Here is a 13700-nt window from a genome sequence, read left to right on the forward strand (position 1 = left end):
TTCCTGTAGTGAATAATTTTACTTCATGTGTTAATTAGACTACTTCTTTAAATGATACTGGAGTAATCATGCTGCATTTATTTTTTTTTAAACATAACATAGTTTGTTTACCTTCAGTAAATTCAGCTTTTATTGTGTTCATTTGTATTGCTTATTATGATAACAAAGCCAGTCACAATAATATCACAATAAGTTCTGGATAAACAGGATATGACAGTTATGACAATAAATTTACTGAGGTTTGTAAATACATAATTCAATGTTGAAAATTCCAGTTGTAAGAACCTTTAACAACTGAGTCCTGTTTGAAGGAAGACCAACTAGTCTACCATCATGTCCATCAATGAATAATAAGACACATCTTTTTATGGTTTTACTTTGTGTATAATTGAAACAATGTTATTTAATATGGATTTAAATTCTTGATTATCCAGAAAGTTGCTTGCTCATTTTAAAATTTTTCACTTAAATTGGGAGCAGTATTTGAATACTTTCAAGTTTCTTGGTTCATGTATTTTAAGCTTTCCTCAAAATCTAACAAATATAGTGATGTTTCCTTGTTCTTTAATGTAATGCTGTATTTTTCATCCTCACAGCAATTATTATTCACCATAAACAAAGCCATTTGTATGAGGCTAGATGGTATAGAAAATAGCATAGAGATTCTGAATGGGAGGACTAAATACCTTGAAGAGAAAATGGATGACTTGATATCTTGTGTAAAAACCAGGTCTCCTTTAGCTGGTAGCTCAAGTCAAGTGTCACCAAACCCATCGAAGAAAGGAGGGGGGTAAGTTCAGGTCTCCTCTAAATAGTAAGCTTTAGATACGCATTACCAAATCCATCAAAGAAAGGAGGAGATAAGTTCATAGGATAAATTTAATCCAATATATTGCTGTTTCAGTAAAAATGTAGGGATATTGAAAGTCTAACAATGAAATGTATTGGAATTCACACTTTACTATACATTCATGTGGACTTTATAGTTACTTTTTACTGCTAATTTGGGGTTTATTCTATTATTTTTATAGAAGAATTGTGAAATTTCTGCCTTTCCTTACTTCCTATAATCTCTATCCTTGGCTTACCTTTTCACCAAGGCTTTGCCCCGGATGAAAAAGTGTTTCACCATGCTGACATGCATCTGTGGATGTAGTCATGTTTTTTTTTTTCAATGTTAAAGCACATGCTCAAACATTAGCTAGTTCTATAATCAACAGGAGAAAGTTTGTTATTCCAGTGAAAAATAGAACTTAGTAAGTTTGTGCATAGTTGAAAATCAGAAATAAGTGACTTGATATATAGGAAATTGGCATTTGATGTATTGCATTCAAATTAATAGTCAATACATTTGTGTCAGTCAAAGTAAGGGTCATTCCAGTAGAGTTTCATTGAAGGGGTGGGATGCCACAATTCATAAGAGGTTCATTGTATCACTAAGAGAATTAAATAAAATAAATCCTTTCCTCTTTTGTCTACCCTGTACTTGACTGTTTATGAGCAACTCAGCGGGTGTTTTTAGAAAAGCAGAGGACGCTTACCATACTGGTGCACCTGGTCCATGCTCCCAGTTTTTAGTGGAGTCCAAATTGCTCATTTGCTTTGTTGCATTGTGTGTATGGTTTTGGTTACTTTATTCTTTGTTGTGTACGTCTGTTTTCCATGTCTGGTCTTTGCCCCTGGATTACATTCTATTGATAGCCGCTATAACCATGGTTCCCTTGATTACTCTTGCAATGCATTAAATTGTGTAAAATAACAGAAATACCACCAACCAAGGTTTAAATATTTAAGTGGCATTGCACCCCCTCCAGGAAAACTTTACTTGAAGAAAACCTGTCAGTCATTGAGGCAAATATTAATTGGTCAACAGGTCCACCAGGATAAGTTCAGCTTCTGGTACAGTGGTTAATATGTTGGTTGTATTATTTATTCGATCTTTTATGATGACTCTGTAACACCTTAGACAGGTGGTGATGTACATGTATGAGTATTTGTAAAAGTCTAATTATACTAATTAACAATTAATTTATTACCCTGAAGTATCAACTATTGCCTGAGGCAGGGCCAAAGGTCTTAGTTTGAATTGAGGGGTAATAAATATACTGTTCCCTGATAAACAGTGGACAAATGTTTTCTTATACTGAATCATTGTAATGTTTTTTTTAATCCTTCCTTTAAGAGAATCCATTAGCACAGCCATTATTGTTGATTGTCATCTGTTGAATCTGAAAAAAAACCAGAAAGTATGAGTATAGCACTGTTCCCCTGGTCATTAGTATGGTGCTGTTCCCCTGGTCATGAATATGGCACTGTTTCCCTGGTCATGAGTATGGCACTGTTCCCCGGGTTATCATACAAAAAACAACAAACAAGGCTTTTTGGAATAATTAGTTAAAATATTACACTACAATAGAAAATACTAAAGAATAATGATAGAGTTTACCTGTACATATTGTATATGAAAAATGCAGTAACAAGTTAAATCATATTTGAAGAAATTTTGAAAAAAGATGATAGTGTATGACTCACTTTCTTGTCTTTGGAACTTAATATGATATTGTAGGCATGAAATGCATATTCAGTTTTTACAGATGCAACCATCTTCATAAAGTTATTTTACCATTAAAACATGTGTAAATTAAAGTTTGTGTTATATTTGCAGTGCTGTGATAGTTGGTTTACCACAGAATGGACAAGCAGGTACTTGTATTATACATGTTTGTATCACTGTTATAAGTTGGTACTTAAAACAAACATTTGGTAGGTGAGAAATAATAGCATATAAAGATACATGTATCATGATGCTCATTTTCCACCAAATCTGTTTGCACCTCTGCAAAATAAAGACAATTGAATTTGACTTCATGTTCTGTCAGTCAAAAATTAGTTGCTACCACATACAATATTTGTCAAAGTTCAAGGTCAGTAGGTTAAAAAAGATTTTTTGATTGACTAATGTAGGTCTCTAGAGTTTTATTAACTCTGCTCAGCTACCTTGATATAAGTTAATTGGTATGTAAGTTATTTGTTAATGTGTGATTATAAACCAAAAGGACTCTCTCCACACATTTCAGGCTTTAAATTTAATTTCTGTTTTCAGGTCAAAGTGTAGATAGTGTACAAAATATGGGACTAGGACCGAATGTTACTCTCATAACGCTTAACTCAGAAGGTTTGTGTTAAATTATCTACTGTATAAATATTGTAAATTCAGAAATTATTGTGGCATTTTTGTTATTGCAAAAAATGAGACTATCTGAAATTCACAATGATTTAAATTCACATTATGGATTTTTTAATATGTATTTCTCAAAGTGCAAATGTGTCAAAATCTCATAGTTCAAATTACAAAATTGCAATAATTAATGCACACAATAATTTCTGAATTTACGGATATTTTATTCCTTCTCAAAAGAATAATAAGTTGACTGCATTCATTTATTTGAAATATTTTAGTTTTATTATCTTTTCCATTTATTGTCATAATGATATGGCTTTGTTATGATGCATGGTAAAGTGCCTATTGCAATGTCATATATACCGTATAAGTCAGTGCTTTCATTTAGAGCTGATACCCGGTCCTTTACCCGGCTACGGTAGCGTCTGGAATAAAATAAAAGCAAAAAAAATCATGAGGAAAAACCAAGTAAATAGATATCTAAGATAGTTCCGTCTGTAGAATATGTCTCCAAAATTGCGATCTCTACTTCTAAGGGGGTTTTTAACGTCCTTGACTACCATGTCGGGTCTCGCATGGACAGGTCGCTATCTCTAGTGTTTATTATTGTTTATATGGGTGTCTTCGTCGAGGTTCGCGTCACAATTTAATCGGTAAAGCGCTTTAACCTACGACAATTTAACATACAGTACCCATTAATAGAAAACATGTAGTGACTTAACAATTCAAAGCAATCACTGATTATTTTGTGCTGAACAAAAAGCTAAACACAGGTGAAGATTCTGTGAAAACGTGTAAAAAAATGCTGTTCGTATTTTGAATGCCCCATACCCATCATTTTTCATGAGTTTGTTGTGATTTGTGTAGACAGTGCAGGAATTTTTAGTGTTGAGAAAGAGTCAACACGTGAAACAAACTTTTACAGAATGTGATTTAAGGGACGGCCCTTTGATTCCGCGGAGAGAGATAGTTTTGGTAAAAATATTCTAGCAACCCTAAGTTTGAAAAGAACACGTCTTGCTTTTGCTCAGAAGAATATAAAAAATATTGGATCTGAGGTTCAACACTGCCATAAGTAATAATAGAAAATAAATACATTGTAATGTTAAAAAAATTTTGTCTGTCTAAAAGTCAACCAAATTAAAACTGCCAGCCTTGTTCTTTTTCTTATCAGACTGTGATTTTTAGACCAACATTTCAAAATAAGACACATGCAATTGCACTACATGTCACAGTAATAATTAGGCAATAAACAACAACAAAGTTTCATTATGATAATTATTTAATCAGCACTAGGAACTGCCACATGTTATGGAATTTCATTTAATAAATGTTCAGTTTTGTTTGTATGCTTTTATTTGCATGTGTTAGTGTTCAAATTTTGTAACTAGTAATTAAAAGCCTAGAACAAAATATGACATTTATCAAAATTTCATATAAAATGGCATAGTATTGAACAGTCAACAAAGTTTATCAGCATTAGCAGTAGAAATGAATCAGGTGGGAATCATGGGGGAGCTTCTGGATTTCAGAGTTTTGAGACTAAATCAGTTATGATTCATTATATATTTTGATTTCAGATTTATATATTTTAAACAAAATTGAAGCAAATATTGCAGACTTAATCCCATATTTTCAAGCCAAAATTTAAATCTCAAAAAGGCTAATATCCAGGAGCTTGCAGGTGGGGCTTTGCCCCCTCAGACCCTCCACCCGGGCGTGGACCCACTGGGGACAGCCCCCAGACCCCTTGCCAAATTTATTTGGTACCTCCTACTTTCTGCAAAGTACCTTCTGCCTGAAAAATTAATGAAACCCCTGATGAGTGTTTTTTTTTTGCATTTATTTAATTGTCATCACATTCATGGTAACTGTTGGGATGCTAAATAAAAACTTGTGACCAATTACCCCTAACTATTTAGAGTTATTCCTCTTCATTTGGTATATACTTTAGGCTTAAATGAAATAACCCATTTTTCCAAGCGAAAATGAGATTTTGTTCCCACCAAAAAAAACTTGCTTGTTATTTTCTATCAGACAAAATTTTACAACTTCTATACACTCAAATGTAGACCTTTTAATTTGAACAAGTCTAACTTTACGTATAATATATCTGTAGATGATTTTCCCAATGGAACCTGGTTAGGAGATGAAACAAATCCAGAAATGAGAGTTAGAGTTCCAATAACTCCTAGGTATACAATAGTTATTTATCTTTTGTCACAACATTTATACAGTAGTGTTTCAAGTGTGATTCCATTTCTCTTTTTGAGGAGGATATATTTCACTTTTGTTTCAGCACAAATAATCCAGGGCCTAATCTAGAGGGAGAAATAAGCAAAAACTTCTCCTTGTTTGTGCGCAGTTCTTCCGTTTGTCTTTGACAGGGAGAAGTTTTTGTAATAAATTTTATAGACAAAAATGTCATTGTTATTTCTCAAGCAGAATTTACTAAAATTTCTCCTTGTCATCAGTGTCTAGATTAGGCCCTTTAATCTATTGTGTTGTTTACAATGCACCTTTGATTATTGAAAACAGTTGTGTGATCTACAATCTGCTTTCTACTGGTTTCCCTTTCACCAGTGATTACCAAATTAGCCTGCTTTGGCTTTGTCATGACTGTGAAATTTACATCTATTGTAAATCATTCTTTCAGCAAACAGCTTTTTGTAAAACTCTATGCAGGGCCTAATCATGAGGAAGAATTGAGAAGAAACTTCTCTTTGTTTGTGCTCTGACACTTTGTTTTTATAATACATGTAGATTACATAGAAAAAAAAATGTCAGTATAGTTATTTTTAAACAGAATATACTAAAACCTCTCGTCATCAATGGCTAGATTAGGCCCTGCTATGTTAACTAATGTTTCTTACGTCCAATACTGTGTTAATGAATGCTAATACATTTCAATAATCCACACTGTAATAAGAATAGAGTCATGGAATCATAATTAGACCATATGTGGCTTCCCTTTCTTGTTCATGTTGTGGTGTGATTATTTCAGTGATTTGCTACATGTACATTCCAACTGTCGAACAGCAGAGAAGATGGCACTTACTATGCTGGATTACTTGTTTGACAGAGAAACTCAGGCATCTTCTAATCTCTCTGGTATGGGTAAACATGGCAAGAAACAACTGGATCCTCTTATGATTTATGGTATACGGTGTAAGTAGGTTTACTTGGTATTTTATTAGGTTACTAATAATATCTATAGAGTTTTGTGTCCAATATTTTTAGATTTTTAAACTGTATTTATAAAAATGCAAAGGTATGTTAGGAGTTTCCAGATGTACGGTGGCTGGGTACCTGCCAAACGTCCACACAATAAGTTATAAAGTATTTGGTAGATTCTGTTTAAGTTTGGGTCTGTTGTTTCATGTGACAAAATGAAGTTTAGTAAAGTTTAGATATTGCTTCAGTCATTTTTGAGTGGTGGTCATTTTTGTAGTGGAAATTGGGAAACTTGACCATTGCCCCAATCTAATTAAAATTAGACCAATAATTGTTGGCCTACATGCAGTGACTGAATGGAACAATTGATAGGCTTGATTTAGAATATATTGCCTAGGTCCTTACAATAACTTGAGAAGTATTTGGCAGAATCTTTATAAGTTTGGCTATGTTATTTCATGTGACAAATGTTTTTTTTTATTTTATTTTCTTATTGCAAGAGACATCTCTCACATTCTTTTCTCCAAGTTAAAAGCAACTTTCCGACTGTGATTTATTCCTAGTATGCACAAATCAAGTTTTTGATACAAGGGTTAACTAGTTTGTTATTGCCTGAAAAAGGGTAAAAAAAACAAAATGATTCTTGATTAGTCACCAAGCCATTGCTTATTTGAATTTCAGTGAACAGTCTTGGTTTAGATAAGACATTTGAAGGAAATTAAAGGTAAAATCGAGGACTATAGAAGATAAATGTCTATTTACCTGTAATTACTTGGACAAAAAAACTATGGTTTAAATTACTTTGGTTCAGCTCTTGCCAGAAGTTTTTGTTCAATTTAGACAGATATTTAATGTAAGTGTGAGGTCAAGACCATAGTTTAAATAACTCCACATGTATTATCTTATTTTGCCTCTAGTTGAAAGTAATGGGAAGATCATGTTTGGTCTGTCCTCAAATCCACAAAATTTTCTAGCTACATGTCTGAAACTGCTTGGAAGATTGCTTACATATTTTACAGGACGTACTGTTAGAAGTGTAGATGTTTACATTGTACTTCCATTTTGATTCATCATGTTTTGCATCAGTTTTTATATGCCCTTCAGTTTGGATTGCACATATCATGGTATACAAATGTCTTGTGTCTATCTGTCTGCCGTCCGTCTTTGGTAAACATGTCACACCGTAACTTGAGAACAACTTTTCCAATTTTCTTTAAATAGATGCTTCTTATGATGGTTTAACAGTCTGTGTACTTTTTGGTGAAAAATAGATTAAAACTTTTTAAGTTATGGAACTTGGTAACTAAAATAGAGGTATCTCAAAAACAATTTATAATTATTGCTTAAAACTTTACTCACAATTTTATTAATCTAATAATCTGTATAGTTTTTAGTGATGATTATTTATTTTATTTTTGAGTTATTGAATTTTTTATTGAGTTTTTTAGATTATTTCCTCTGAAACAATTCAGCAGATTGCTTCTGTACTAAAGTATTTGTGAAGATGTATTGTTATAAAATACACAAGTGATACATCAATTTTGATTCAAGAAATCTTGAGGATGTTATGGGATTTTGTAGACCTTCAAGTATTTGACAATTCATCAGTGTTGAGGTCATATGGCTGTCTGTAATCTTTAATATCTGTTTTTATTTTGGCAGAAATAGAATAATTATGTTGTTTGTTCTGCTTTCAGGTCATTTGATTCACAGATTTGGTATAACTGAAGCAGACTGGCATAGAATCAAACAGAACATGGACTCCAAGTGTAGAACAGCATTTCGTAGGAAGCAGCGAGGAATGCCACTGACAGTAAAGGCTTTCCGTGGGAAGTCTGTACCTAATTTTACAGGCAATCCTGGAGATCTAACAATAAGTGATGAAGACTCTTTACAAGACTCTGAGCTCCATATTCATCAGGTATTAATAAAAGGAATAATCAGTTCCAGTACAGATATGATAATGCTAGATGATTTTTGAATTCTGGATTTCATTTGATTAATACATTGTAACCCATTGTATTTGATGTCTGACTTCCTTTTCTATAATCTTTCTTTCTGTCCAGACTTTACTGGTTCATTCCTAAATAGAGCTTTATTTAAGATTTACTTCCAAATGAAAAACTTGTATGTGGTATAAGTACTATGAGACTAAGAAAGAAATTAGAAATTTTATGACTTGCCATTAGAAAAAAAGTTAATTGGATGTTATATATGACATGCCAATCATTTTAATTAAGTCACAAATATAAAGTTCTTGTCAGTTGTTTAACATTCTATATCTAGGTTGACCAGGACTTGAAGCACGTAGACAGTAGTTTAAAGCAAGCTTTATCAATGCAGACTATTGACAGTAGTATAAAACAAGCCCTTACAATGCATGGAGATGGATTACCCCAGGGAGAGATACAGATCCTTCATGCCACTCCAGAACAGATCTCTCAGTTACAACAGGCACAACATATACAAATCTTACAGGGAGACCAGATAATACAGCTACCATTACCTGTATGTCACACCCAGTTTACCTTTTCCTGTAATTTACTCTCCGTTTCTTAATCTAAATAAAGTTTCCCAAAAACCACATCTAAGCCAAACATTCCTGCAGGAAAATTTAGTCATTGTTGTATTCATACAATGTGTTTTTGTCAAAAACTTCATCTTTCCATTGTTTTAGTTGAAAGAAAAACAAGCTTCCTATGAAGATTTTTGATCATCAGTTATAATGTAATTGCTTTTAGGCTTTTTACAGTAATCAGGAGATTTAAACTTTTCATGTTACCATTTATTTACACCATTCAAATCTCAAATCAAGTTTTTACACTTTTAATGTAAACTTTTATAAGCAATACCTTGAAATGCATATACCTAGTACCTGTTGGTTATATTTCATTATTGTTAACATTTACAGATTTCCCAGGCTGATGGAACTGAGGGTCTACAAGTGATAAACTCAGCTGCAGATCAATCAGAAAATCTTCAGGTTGCCACAGTAACAACAGACAATGGTGAAATATTACACATCCAACAAACTGACCAATCAGATTGATTAAACACTATTTTGTGAACTTAGATACATATTGTTACTATACACACTCTGTCTCTCATGTTATCTCCTCTATACGTTACTTGTCAGTAGCCTGTTGAAGTGTCTCAACTTTTAAAAATCCAGTCATTGTAGGATTTGACTCTGACACACCTTGCATATTAATGTTGAAGTATATATCAAGACAATAGATATGTTAAACGTTTAGAAAACTTATGTCAACAAATGTTATACAGCATGCAGAAATCACCATATCTACTATTCTGTCAGTCTATTAAGCTCATATATTCCAATATTAGTGATGAATTACCTCAGAGATTCAGGCATTATGTCATTTGTATTGTTTCTATATGAAGCATATTATCTTTGGAATGCTCCTTACATAGTTCATAAACAAACTGGATCAGGTATATACCCTTTAGTATAGCATTTGCTGTAGTGTATAACAACTCAAAGATTAAATGACAAATTACTCTTCATTCAAGGTTTCTGTTAACACTTAATTTTTAAGAATTTTTTTTAAGCTAGAAGTAAATAAATTAAAATCTTAATGAATAAGAAGGTGCTGAGCACATCTGACTGATCGACCCTTTTCTTATTCTTTACTTAATACTAACTGGCTTAGATTATAATCTAGTTTATCATTTGGTTAAAAAATAAGGCACAACCATTGATATGTCCCACACACCCTAATATGTGATTCTGCCATGATAAGTTATGGATCAAGTTTACATTTTGTTCTGCTCTGCTGATTTTTACTGAAGTAACAGGCCTTGGACTAATCAAATTTTATTGAAATAACAGTTTTCCAAATTTTTTTCTCAATACTTTCTGATATTGAGCTGATTTTTTGTGTGCAAGTCTACTACAATTTAGCAAGATGAGTTACAGATCAAGTTTATGTTATGTTGAGATTTTCTTTGAACTTTATTTTCAAATTTTTTTTTATTAGTTCACCTGGCCCAAAGGGCCACGTGAGCTATTGCCATCAATTGGGGTCTGTAGTCTTCTGTTGTTGTTGGTAATGATTTGTTCAAATATCTTCTCCTCTGAAACTACTTGACAAATAAGAACCAAACTTAGTATGAATGTTTCTTAGGGGGTTCTGGATATAACTGATGTAGGGATTTGTGATCAGTTGAAAAACATGACCACCATTACTAAAAATTGAAAAAAAGGGGTCAGACAGATATTTTATGCATATATCTCAAAAACCTTTAGGTTTAGTCAAATTCTGACTGGGTAAAAGAGTTCAGCATGATGAGATCTATCAGTGGTTAAATTTTCGTATAAATCTGTAGAACTATGTTGGAGTTATTGCCCTGTTTCGATGTTTTTTTTTGGCCTTTTTTAATATCATTTCTTTCAAAAATCTCTTCTTACACTACCAGTCCAATTAGAACCAAAATTGGTATGAGTGTTCCCTAGGGTGTTCTGCTTAGAACTGTGGTGGGAATTTTATATCTGTCAGGAAACATAGCCTCTGTTACTAAAAATTGAACTATAGACAAAAGTTTTAGCTTATATTTCCAAAACTGTTAGGTTAAGCCGAATTATGATAAGACAAAAGTGTTCAGCATAAAAAAAAACTATGTTGTCAAATTTTTGTTTTAATCTGTAAAGCCATGTTGGAGTTAGCGACCTTTTTCAACGTTTTTTTGCACTTCATATTGTTTTTTCTTAAAAAATCTTCTCGATCAATTTGAACCAAACTTGGTATGAATGTTCCTTAAATGTGGTATAGGGATTTTTGGTCCTTCAAAAAATACGACTGAATTTACTAAAAATAGAACAAAGGGGTCAGACAGAAGTTTTTTACATATATCTCCTTAACCATTAAGTTTAACTAAATTCTGACCAGGTAAAGGTGTTCAGCATGATAAGATCTATCTCTGGTCAAATTTTTGCTTAAATCTGTTTTAAGTCATGTTGGAGTTATTGCTTTTTTTCAATGTTTATTTCTATTTTTAATATTTCTTTCAAAAATCTTCTCCTCTGGAACTACCAGACCAATTAAAACCAAACTTGATGAATATTCCTTATGTTATTCTGCATAGATCTAATGAGGGGAGTTTTGATCTGTCAAAACAAATGGCTGCTGTTACTAAAGATAGAACAAGGGGTCAGGTAGACTACCTGTTACTAAAGATAGAACAAGGGGTTAGGTAGAAGTTTTTCTCATATATCTCCAAAACTGTAAGGACGTATTACTGCCCTTGAAAGGTGAGAAATTATGTTTTTTTTTACAGTTTTCAGCCAATATCTTGAAAACAACAATAGATAGAAATAAATTTTCATTGATGAAATGATCCTTATGATAAGTCCTACCAAAGTCTGACTTCAGTAAAAATTGTTGGACAACTTGTTAGAGTTGTTGCCATTGAAAGGCATAAATTTAACCAAGTACATGATTCATGGTTCCTGAATCATTGCTGCAAATAAAATTAAGATCTAGGCTTTAAAACAATTTGTTTTTAGGAAATTTGGTGTCAAGAAGCATTAAATGCATTAGATATGTACTATTTAACTTATCAGTCTAAATCTTCACCCATTCATCAGTATTTTATGATTGATAAACAGGAAGCAAGGAGCACTTATTTCAACCAAGTAAAATGGGCAGGAAAATTCAAATTGAAAAGAAGCAGCCATTTTTTTTTTTAAATTATGCACAGCTAGGAAATTATTTTTTTTTAATATAATTGCAAATTAATTTTTTGATAGGTTTCCAAAAAATGTGAAAAAAGTCAAATGAAACAAAATTTGTCAATGTTTGGAAATTTGGATATTGTTTAACTATTGGTCTTCAGATTATATTCATACTCCTCATTTTAGGGGCGACCTCCCACAAAATCAATGAAAAGTTCAGAATCTCCCACATAAAAATGTAAAATTTGTGGAGGTTTTTGGTTAAAATTAAGAAATTATTAAATTTTCACCTAAAAAATTAGCTTTTATTTAAAAATCTCCCACATGTGACAGTGTCAGTGGTGGAGAATCTCTTATATGAACTGTCACAAAGGTTAAGAGGTATGCATTTCTCTGAAATACATTGTAAGTATTATAGAAACATTCAGTTTAAACATTTAAGAAAAAGGACAGTTCTAAGTTATATGGGAATTACAAATTTATGATTACAGCTCTATTTTACATTATGAAATTTTTGTAACTGATTGTATAGTACTATTTTCACAAGAATAAAAAATCTCCAATGCTAACAGCACTTTGATTTTTCATGATTTGTATGTGTTTTACATTGATGAGTTTTCTTCAAAACTTTGGGCTTGTCAGGGTAAAGCATTTTGTTTTTCTACTGTTGATGGGACTTTCTTTCCTTGCAGTGTTACATATGCCTTTCAGTTTGAAATTTGATTAACCTTTAGTTATTTTTTACATTGAACTGGTTGAATACAAAAAAAAACTTGAGATGCTTTGCATTGTGTGCCTTTTTTTTTTTTTACAAAGTAATTAAGTAGTCTGAAACACTTCCAAATTCATCATACTAATTTTCATGCAGCCAATTAGAGTGGTCATGTTACATCTGCCATATTCACATAATTTACAGAGTGAGCTGATTGGTTGTTCACTTCTCAAACACTTGTGTGGTTAAAAAAAAAGGCCAAAAAGCTAGGTTATAATCTAATATTTGTTTGAATTCTCTGAAAATTTCAACTTGTGTCAGTGTAATGGATTGGCTAATTATTCTATAGAATTTGTATACCTATTAATACAAATTAAAAAAATGTAATATTTGATAGAATTTATTGCCTTGAGGTAAAGAGTTATACAAACTGTATACAGTACTGTTTATTACTGGAATGATACCTGACTTATTCATATAAACTGTATACAGTACTGTTTATTACTGGAATGATACCTGACTTATTTACTACAATGTAGTTATTCATGGTTTCTGTAAAATTATTTAAGTAGTTCATTGAATACTAATATTATTGTTGTTGATGAATGAGAACATAATAGTTTGTACGTTTTTGTTACATTCTCATAATACTTTGTGATAATAAAGTTCTGATGTCTTCTTTTTTGTGTTTCTTAAAATTTATATATTGAAGCTTTATCAATGTCACTTCCCCAGGGTAGAGAGACATGTTGTTTTTCCCTGTCCATCTGTCTGTCTCACATTTGTAAGCACAACTCCACAAAACCGCACCAAATTTCATGAAACATTTTAGTTGCTTATACCCTGCTCAACGATTGGGTGCTACATTGGAATCATCTTGTGCATCTGTCATTCTAATCCATCCAACAAAGTTACATGGGAATTATTTCGGCTCCCAAGGG

General features: G+C 32.2%; 1 protein-coding gene across 2 annotated transcripts in view; it reads left to right on the forward strand.

Moving 5' to 3' along the window:
- The window catches only part of LOC148616261 (protein BANP-like), a 17489-nt gene extending 4051 nt beyond the window's left edge, over nt 1-13438 (forward strand). For both annotated transcript variants that reach the window (XM_088583140.1, XM_088583141.1), the window contains exons 4-11: nt 597-790; nt 2666-2703; nt 3104-3175; nt 5301-5376; nt 6186-6349; nt 8053-8276; nt 8642-8863; nt 9267-13438. In XM_088583140.1, coding sequence (XP_088439266.1) covers nt 597-790; nt 2666-2703; nt 3104-3175; nt 5301-5376; nt 6186-6349; nt 8053-8276; nt 8642-8863; nt 9267-9404 — 1128 coding nt within the window. In that variant the 3' untranslated portion in view covers nt 9405-13438. The remainder of the gene's footprint in view (nt 1-596; nt 791-2665; nt 2704-3103; nt 3176-5300; nt 5377-6185; nt 6350-8052; nt 8277-8641; nt 8864-9266) is intronic.
- Nucleotides 13439-13700: the final 262 nt, after the last annotated feature.

Source organism: Perna viridis, chromosome 5 (genome assembly GCF_037379345.1).
Source record: "Perna viridis isolate PV_CMFRI_1.1 ecotype Kerala chromosome 5, ASM3737934v1, whole genome shotgun sequence".
In the NCBI taxonomy this organism is placed as follows: Eukaryota; Metazoa; Mollusca; class Bivalvia; order Mytilida; family Mytilidae; genus Perna; species Perna viridis.